This window comes from Mycetomoellerius zeteki, unplaced genomic scaffold (genome assembly GCF_001594055.1).
Source record: "Mycetomoellerius zeteki isolate Tzet28-1 unplaced genomic scaffold, Tzet1.0 scaffold404, whole genome shotgun sequence".
In the NCBI taxonomy this organism is placed as follows: domain Eukaryota; kingdom Metazoa; phylum Arthropoda; class Insecta; order Hymenoptera; family Formicidae; genus Mycetomoellerius; species Mycetomoellerius zeteki.
In genome coordinates, this window is record NW_017257397.1 from 9,202 (window position 1) to 19,313 (window position 10,112).

Consider the following 10,112-nt stretch of genomic DNA (forward strand, 5'->3'; position numbering starts at 1 on the left):
GTCATCGCAACCCACCGATGGTGGGTGCGATGGCATCCGACTGGTGGTCGTCGCGAACGATGCTTTGCTGGGCGCATCGTTACACATTTTTATTGCATATTCTTGTAGTTTACTTCGAGAGCTTTTCAAAACACTATAATAAAATATTTTTTCTTTAAGTACTTTTTGTGATATGAGAATTGAAAGTTACAGTACCGCCAGCATTACCATTACCCAAGGTGTTCGATGGCTAAAAACCTCTTGAATGTTGTTCAGGATTGTGACCTAGATAACATTCGTCAAGATCAAGGCTATTGGAGGTTGTTCTTCTTATTTTCATTTTTGCACTAAAAATTCATTTTTACGTAAGAATGAAAATAGGAACAATTACCAATGGTCTTGATTTTGACAAATGTTATCCGTGTCATGATCCTGAACAACATTTAAGAGATTTTTAGCCATTGGACACCTTGGGTAATGCTAATGCCGGCGATACTGTAACTTTCAATTCTCATAACAAAAAGTACTTAAAGAAAAAATATTTTATTATAATGTTTTGAAAAGTTCTCGAGGTAAATTACAAGAATATGCAATAAAAATAAGTGGTTCCGTTTAAGGAAACAACGGTCACATTGACCTAGCCTTGAAAAGGCTACTCAAGGTCAAGTTCATATTTTCATCACATGTCCTCCTTAATGTCTTATAACTTTTACCTAAAACATTTTTCCATATCTAAAACTGTTTCTGATATATGTATATGACCCTGGGTGGGATTTTATAGACATATTAAAATTAAAATTAATATTAAAAGTAATATCAAAATTAAAGAAGAAAAAAATTGTCGTCAATCAGGAACTTGCAATTAGTGCTTTTTACTACAATTTGTGATTTATGAAATTGATTAAGTGTTCATTAAGTATTATATTTCAATTATGAAGAGTTCAGAAGTTTATAATTTTGGGAATATATTTGGGAATATCGTTATTCGTATCCTTTTACCCTAATAATACACAAATTACATATATAAAAATCTGCTTTTATATGCTATGTGTCCCACAGGATACTTTTATCTTTAAAATGTTTAATCAATTTCGTGAGAAACTGTAGAGATGATGTATTTTATCTACATGTGCTTCAACATTGTGTTTTCAATGATATTGATTCGAATCTGTTCTTTGTTTCTTGCAGGTATCTGCAGGACAAATTGCCCTTCATTGACCGTACCAGAACGGCGATATGGGGCTGGAGTTATGGTGGATACGCGACCGGCATGACACTCGCTATGGACTTAAAAGGTGTCTTCAAATGCGGCATGTCCGTCGCACCAGTCACAGATTGGGCCCTTTACGGTACGTAATTGACAGGTAATTGATAGAATTAATAACGCAATACGTAAACGTATTTTATCTGATTATTTCAATGGAAAGGAAAATGTTTTAGCATCATAAATCAAAATTATCTTGTGTCTGGATGAGTATTCCATGTAATTCATTAAATTACAATGCACGATAATATAACGGAGTCAGTTTGCGTTCAGCAGTAATAACAAGTAGAAAATGCAGAAGAATAAGAAGTAGGAAAAGCAAATATTCTTGACAAATGAATAAAACGGAAAATATACCGTGCTTTATAATTAGTGCAAAAGCTATAAAGTATTTTCTATTAATAAGGATAGATTTTCGTAACGTTAGAGTTAAAGTACAAAAGAGTTGGTCTCTTTAGCTAAAACTTAATGCTTTTTGCTGATTAATAAATAATTAAAATGTAATAAATAATAAAAATTAAAGTAAATATAATAAATAATTAAAAATTAAATCAAGGAAACGTAGTTACATTTAATCAATAAAATCAATAAAATCTATGTTTCTTATCTCTACACCGAGTTAATTTTTATTGAATAATTTGTTTTACATATTCTACTCATTTCAAATTACTTTAAATATATAATGAAAATTAGAAACAATAATTGACTCAAATTGGAGTATTTAATCTTTATTTTCCGATATTAGTACGATTAACATGCGTGAAGCAATATTTTTCCAGCTTAGTATCCTTCGAATAAACGATCATTATTAAGAGAGTTTACTTACGGAAAATGCAGCTTACTTAAAGTAACTTACGTTAAGCTTATTTGGCCTCAAGTTTTGTCTAAGAATTTTTTACGCACCGTCGTTTTAATGAAGAAAAGTATACATTCCGTGGAAAAGACGCGCTCCTGCAGCTTTAATATTACTTTTTCAACTACTTTAAATTCGTGTCAGCATTTATCTCCTTCTGTTAGAACACGCGAGAAAAATACACGTGATTTACAGGATGACGTTAAAAAGACATGCAGCGTCACACTTATGCAATTTCTCCATAAGATATTACGCACCACATAATGGCATAGATCGTTCCTTTTTCACCCTATTTTTATCCGTACGCTATCCTTGTTAATGCGACCATGTTAATTGCTTAATTACAGATTCGATTTATACCGAACGGTTCATGGGTCTGCCGACCGTTACTGATAATCTGCAAGGCTACGAACATGGTCAGCTACTCAATAAGGTCGAGAACATCAAGAATAAGATGTATTATTTGATTCATGGTACTCTGGATGACAACGTCCATTATCAACAATCGCTTATGCTCGCGAAGGTGTTGGAACAGAAAGACATTCTCTTCAGACAACAAGTATCTATTCTTAATAGAGAAATTGAATTAAAAATTATATCTATAATCTAAGTATATTGCAAATCTTTTTTGCTTTTGCAGACGTACACGGATGAAGATCATGGTATCGTCCAGTCGCGAGCGCATCTGTATCACTCGTTAGAGAACTTCCTGGACGAATGCTTTCAAACATCATCATGATCGGAACACGGGATAGTGATGACAATCTAGACGCTGTACACCACCTGCCTCACACTTGTAAATATTTTGTCACGTGTATATAATTTGTGTACGATATGTAATATGCGTTTAGAGAGTGTACATAGCAGCAGTGTACGATTGTTGAGGAAGGATGGGAGAGACAGAGAGAAAGAGAATGAGAGGGGGGAGATGGGCAGGAGGGAAGGAGGAAGATAGGGGGAGGGAGGGGGAGAGGAGATGAGAGAGAGAGAGAGAGAGAGAGAGAGCGCAAAATGTGCAGCGATGGAATAATTAATTAGGTACCAGTGTCGTCGTAAAACTAAGCAGAGCAGGTCTATAAAAAACACATGTTTGATACGTTTTTTTAAAGTACGTACTCGATCAAATGGTGCGTCGAAGGCCTAATAACGGCACGAACTCCGTCGCTTCGCCGTTCAGACCTCACTAGAATGTATTCTGTATCATTACAGTTCGTACTTACATTCTCAGCACACAGGCGTTATTCAAACGTTGTATATTATAGCACATGATATTTCTCAGATGGTCGAATGAACTAATCAACTTGATGTCAACTTGAATAGCAAAAATATAAGGTGCAATCCTGCATGATTTAATTCTTTCACAATACGCTTTTAATGAGTTCACAATTTTTATTATTATATTTAACGAAATTTTTTATTCGTTAATTTCTACTTACATCGTCAAATTAATGAAGAAACGATATTAATCGGCAAGTTCATGCATTAATTAATATAATTCATAATATAAGTCATTCATTATCTGTATGTTGAAACTTTTTTCTCGGGACTTTTCTTAGATAAAGAAAATGTTTTTTTTAAACTTACATTAAATTAATGACGCATATTATCAAACATCAATAATAATTTGACCATCTGGAATAACATGCTTCATATTTATGTGTGTATTAGATTTATTTAATATATATATGTGTGTTAAATTTATTTTTGTGGTTATTGCAATATACCTTCTATTTAATGAAATATTAAGTTGATATATCAGAATGTTCACATATATGAGTTCAGTTAGCATCTTTATAAATGAGATCTCTTAATATTTTTGAAAAAAATACGATTTCAGTGTTGCAAACACGTACGTATACAGGTTGTCTAAAAAGAAACCGAACTTTTGCTCTAGAAATTCTAGAGCATTAATCGCGCCATTAAGTTATAAGGGCAGAATTCAATATTTTGAACATTATATCATTGATCGTGCACAATAATATTTGAAACGGTTCATAACAATTCTTTACATGATATGAAATGCATATTGTGATGGAGCAACGCCCCAATCTTAAGTTTTGCGTGAAACTAAAAGAACTTATTGAAACATTTAAGTTACTAAAACAAGAAACTTAAATATTTCGGTAAAAATTTTCTTTAGTTTTACGCAGAACTTAATGTTGGCGCGTTGCTCCATCACGGTTTCTGTGACGAGGGTCACAAAACAACCGTTGCATTTCACGCCACATAAGGGAACGTTATGAACCTTTTCAAATGCTATTGTGCACGATCGATAATATCATGTTCAAAATATTGAATTCTGCCCATTATGACTTAATGGCGCGAGTAGCATTTTTAGAGCAGAAGTTCGGTTTCTTTCTAGATAACCCGTGTATGTATATTTTGCTTTGTGTGAAAACAAATTAGAAAAAAATATGCTCAAGAATATGCTCAAGAATCACGTAAGAATTTTTTTATGTAACTTGAAAGTCAAGAAAAAATTTTCATATTATTTTTCATATTACAATTGCAATAAAGATTGTTAAAATATATTCAACGTTTCAATGTTTGAAAAATACAACATATGTAAAATAAATTGTTATGTCTATAAATAGATATGTGAAATTGTGAAATTTATTTCAAGTGTATACATAAATTGATCCTTCTTTCACCAATAATATGTTGTTCATCATATATAAAACATATATGCACTTCTTATTACATTTTCCAGATGATGAAATTAAAAAAGCGAAGCTTGTTAAGCGAACGCTGTTGTACTGTAAACACTTTTCGACAATAATACTATCAATGATATTCTGGAATATAATAATTGAAGGATTTTCTACAAAACCAAATAAGTCCATTAAAAAAATTTGAATTAAAGCACAAAATTGTTCTTCATCGGTAGCATGACATCGTAAACGATTTTGTTCTGACAAGGTTGAAACAAAACGGGAAATATAAAGCCTATTCTACAATGTGCTTTTTGTTTTCTGTTTTTTGTTTTGTGCTATTTTTTACATCTTGCCTTTTTGCTTCTTATCCGGTTTTTGTTTTATGTCGCCCGACATAAAAGTTAACGAACTTCGAAAGAAACAGGAAACACGTAGCGAGAAATATAATTGTTAATAAAACGGTTGTAAAGGGGAGAAATGCAAGAAACAGGAAACAAAGAGCACATTGTAGAGTGAGCTTAAGAGTTTAACATTTGCAAAAAATGTTTTTATTAAGAGTAATTTGTAAAACTGTAAATAAAAGGTGAGAAAGTTATTATTTTATAGATTAAATATTTTTTAAAGTATTTCTTCTTTTACTTTTATAATTATTGATATTGTAAAAAAAGGTAAATTTACATTTTTGTGGGCTAAATGGGTTAGTAAATTTAAAATTTGTGCAAGAACCAAACAGGTTCAGAGGCTCTTTGGAAAATTTTTAATATTTTAAGAAATTTTTAATTTTTTTCTCAAAATTTTAATCGAAGCCTAAAATTTTATTTTTGTATATGCCCGATAAAAAATTATTTATTATTTATACAATAAACGGTTTGAAGATGAAATATTTTTTTATTTACTAAAAATTTCACTTTCTAGACTTTACGGTTTTATGAAAAATCCTTCAATTATTACGGCCTACTTGAACGCGTTTACATTTGAACTTAGCATCTATCAAATGATAAAATATATTATGATATTTAAAATCTCGATAATGGCTCTTAATATGCAAAATGTGCTAAATAATGTTTATTTTAATGTAAAAATAAATTTTCTGAACTCATATATGTTATCTTAAGGCTCTGGAATACTCTGCAAAAGTATAAAACTTTTTTGTCTAGAGAAGTAAATCACTATGATATTGATTATTCTGACACGTGATATTAACGATCGCTAATGCTACATAATTGTATGCTAATTAAACAATTATTGACATAATAAAAATTGTATTATATAAGCATAGTTTTGTCAACAACTTTACAACGTTCGCCGACGATGTAACCAATTAATGTACGAAAATCAAAATTTTGTGTACAAAAAATGTGGAAGCCAATCAATTTTTGAGATATATATATTTAGGAATGTATCCTTGAAGCGTAATATACTTTCACAACACTGTTTTGATCAATTGTTATAAAGTTCGTATTTTTTATGAAAGTGCGACAATGTAAGACGCTGTATGATGACTGAAAATTATATAGAAAACCCATATATGTAATACTACTATATTGCTAACGCAGCCTCGTTTTGGGAGTGGGTATGTGCGAAAACAGCGAGATAGGGAATATCGGATCTCTCACTTCCATAGTGAACTCTAAGTGTGGTGCGCATGCGCTGTGCACTATCTAAGTGAAAGATAGATATTCGTCTGCATCGTCGTGTTTTCGCCAACTTTTAATTGGCGTTAGCAGTATAGGAGTATTACATATATGAGGAAACGGTAACCAAATCATACTTTCAGAATTGACGATAATGTACGTGAAAGCAATGTTTTGTATAATGCTGATCTATAGATAGGTAACATATTATTTTTTGTACCTCTACAAACCGTTGCACGTTTCAAATGAGGCATTTCACTATGAAAATAATATTGTACAAAGAAAATTTCCATAAAAAGATTATATAATAAAAGCGTATGATAATATCTTCGAACATATATTGCTGGAAGAGGAATAGGGCGCTGAATGTGAAGTCAACATCTGTGCGAGAGAGAAAGCTATAGAGTCTCAAATGTTCGCAATGCGCATGCGCAGCACTGTCGTCTGTGTGAATTGTACAGTTGGTACGAATGTGTTTCTTACACATTCGTACATTACACAGATGTGTAAGAAACACTACACAACTGTACAATTCGCACAGACGACGGTGCTGCGCATGCACATTGCGAACATTTGGGACTCTCTACCTTTTCTCTCGCACAAATGTTGGCCTCACCTCTATACGGGCCAGCATAGGCAATTTCTCTTCCAGTAGTATATGTTCTAAGGATAATATGCACAAGCTATTAAAACATATGTTTTTTATAAAACATATATACTTTATGCTATGGAATATATAATGTTTAGGAGTATAATCGCGTTTGATAACTGCATTGTTACAAAAATATTGATCTTAATATTATTTTAGTATGTAAAATCTTTCGAATAAGAACGTGCTAATAATAAGATTCTATCATTTGTGAGATTTTTGAAACTGAGGTAAATTACATGAAATTATTAAATAATTTTAAAATATTTCATAGTTTTGTCTTTAATAATTTTCTAATCTAATTCTATATATATTTCTTAATTTTCAATTTTCTAAAAATTTTGTAATAAAATTATTCAAATTCAAGATAAAATCAACTCGAAGTTTCTCTAAAGAGATAAATAGATTTTAAGAAAGATATTTTAATCCATTATAATTTAATTGTTCGAAAAAACTATTCATGTGGTTCGTATGTCAATTTAGTTAGTTTAGTTAACAATTTTATTTTTCTATTTTAGCTTTACTGTGGGTATACCAGAGTGTTAAGAAAGTGCAATTACATCACTTTACCATATATCACATTTATATATCTGTAGTTTACGTAATGCATATAAAATTCAACAATTAGTTTATTATAAACACTTTTTCTTAACGTAAAATAGCATATCTACTTCTTATTATTGTTAGACCATGGGCAAGTATTAATGCTAATGTGTAAATGTACACCTAAGATAAATAACGAAACTATCGACTCTTTATTAAAAGTTTTTTAATACAAGGACCACAACAATTTGAGAGTGGATCAAGGTGAATTTATTAAAATAATTGTTAACTTTTATCCCGACACACGCATTGTATATATATAGAATTACTTACTTGAACACTTAATTAAGGTAACAGAGCATTGTTAGAAAGAAGATATTGTGACCCAGTAGAGTTATGAAATTATGACAAGTGTACTCTCTTTCACCACTATTTGTTGAGTGTATTATGAATAAAGCTCTATGTTTTATTAAGATGGAGTATTTATATCTTGAGATATAACTCTCAAAAACTATCCCACTATATACATTTGTATGAATGACAGATTAAATCCCACATTTTAATAAAAATATATGTAAAATATAAAATACATAAAAATACACTAAAGTATTAGAAATTAAAATGCTTCTAACGGTTGAAGCTTAAATCTTTTGATGCTTAAATAATTCAGGGCCGGTAGTAGTATGTGGGCAGCCATGGGGCGTCACAACAAACCCCCTCCACTCTACCCTGGCGTCAAAACAAACCCCCTCTTCCCCCCGCCGAGCTGTCAAAACAAACCCCCTCCACGCCTCCCCAGACGTCATGGGCGTGGCCTAGACGGGTCCGTCTGGAACAATGGGGACTCTGATTGGAGGAGACGATAAAAGGGGATAATGAGGTAATTAAATAGAGCATTCTGATTGGTTCGCTCCATGGCTGCCCACGCTACGATTGGTGAGGGAGAGGTCACGTTGAGAAAGAGAGAGTGAGTGAAAATGGGAAAGCCGAGGAAAATAGGTCCCCGAGACATTTTTTTTGTCAGGGGAGAGGGAAAAGGTACGGACATGAATACCATGAAACTCTTTACTCTGAAGGTCATTTTTTGCTATCGTGACCCTTTGTCATCGACGTACCGACGTTTATTATTTATGGGTACTTTTTTATGAACATTTTCGAGACTCTTGCTTTCACTTGGGAGAAAGGCTAAGTAAAACAGGAATGAACATGTTCAACTGACGAGTCGTCTCCGGTGTGATGATTCACTCGCTCGAGTAAGAGTATGATTTTTATGATGTATGACAGTGATTTTAAGAAAGGTGTATTGTACATCTTGTACTTTATTTTAAAGTCTATATTATATATATAACATGGAAATACGCAGAGAAGAAAGTTGGTTATTAGAGGGTATGAATGATTAAGAAACGAGGGTTTATGTTATACAAAAATGTATTTATTGATACAAATTCTTTTTTTCAAAGAAGAAGAAATACATAGTTCACATGGGAATAAACTAAAAAAGTTTTTAGAAAAATTAATCGAAAGATTCCCGCTTCGTGAGAATTATATGAATAATTTCGTTATATCTTAATGAAGTTAATTCCAAAAATATTATATTGAAATACATATCCAGAAAAGTTAAGTCGTTAATTTGTGTACGTACATTACGCTCTATATCTTCGTAATTACCTCGTAACGTTAATTTTATAATTTCCTGATTAATAAAACTTACAGGAAGTTTCAGTTCGATTTCTTGAATTAAGTATAGAGCACACTTATTAACATTATCGGATAGTGATTCTAATTGTTTTAAACGTGCATCGATGCACTTTACAATGCTTTGCAGTCCGAGGAAGGTAGTTTTCTGCATTACAATTGCCGCCGTGTATGTTCTTCGTTTCTTCGCTGGTGGAGTTGAATCGAGCGCGTCCTCTTCTTTCGGAAGGTTTTCCTTGGAATTTTCCTCTTCTTCTTTACAGGCTAACAATATGGATTTTGCTCCGTAAGACGTGGTAAAGTTGATGGTGTAATTTTTTATAATAACAAAGTTAGGTTTCACTCTGTTATCGCTGGTTAAATACTCGTTCATGAGTCCAAGCTGTTCTTGAAATAGTTGCCAGCACTCGGTGTCGAAATAAATTCCATCCGCGTTGTGTCCGGTTAATTTTACAAGAGGTTTGAAGATTCCTTTGTTCGTTCTTTGCAATCCTACATGAATCGTCTTCGTATGAGAATTGTTAAGACCATACGATGTTGTTAACAACATATGAAATCGAGCGTTTCTTCTCTCGTCATCGTCGTTACGTATCTTAGAATCGGGGATGGAGTGCAGTCCCATGCTCGAATTATTAGTATTTTTTGGACTGGCCATTGTTCTTACACCACAGTAATACCAAATTCAAGTGAAACTAAGATGGCAATCAAAAACACAATCGAATGAAACGGATTTTCAATAGCACCGTCGACATTGTTTCCCTCTCCAACGCTACATAATAAAATTATTCTGCGCGCGCAGATGAAAAAAAAATGAAAAAACATAAATTTTCTTTAAATTTTT

General features: G+C 32.2%; 1 protein-coding gene across 1 annotated transcript in view; it reads left to right on the plus strand.

Moving 5' to 3' along the window:
* The window catches only part of LOC108726235 (venom dipeptidyl peptidase 4), a 3,284-nt gene extending 262 nt beyond the window's left edge, over window positions 1–3,022 (plus strand). Inside the window, exons 2-4 of the mRNA XM_018453687.1 lie at window positions 1,039–1,328; window positions 2,444–2,655; window positions 2,737–3,022. Of these exons, the coding sequence (XP_018309189.1) occupies window positions 1,039–1,328; window positions 2,444–2,655; window positions 2,737–2,835 (601 nt within the window). The 3' untranslated portion in view covers window positions 2,836–3,022. The remainder of the gene's footprint in view (window positions 1–1,038; window positions 1,329–2,443; window positions 2,656–2,736) is intronic.
* Window positions 3,023–10,112: the final 7,090 nt, after the last annotated feature.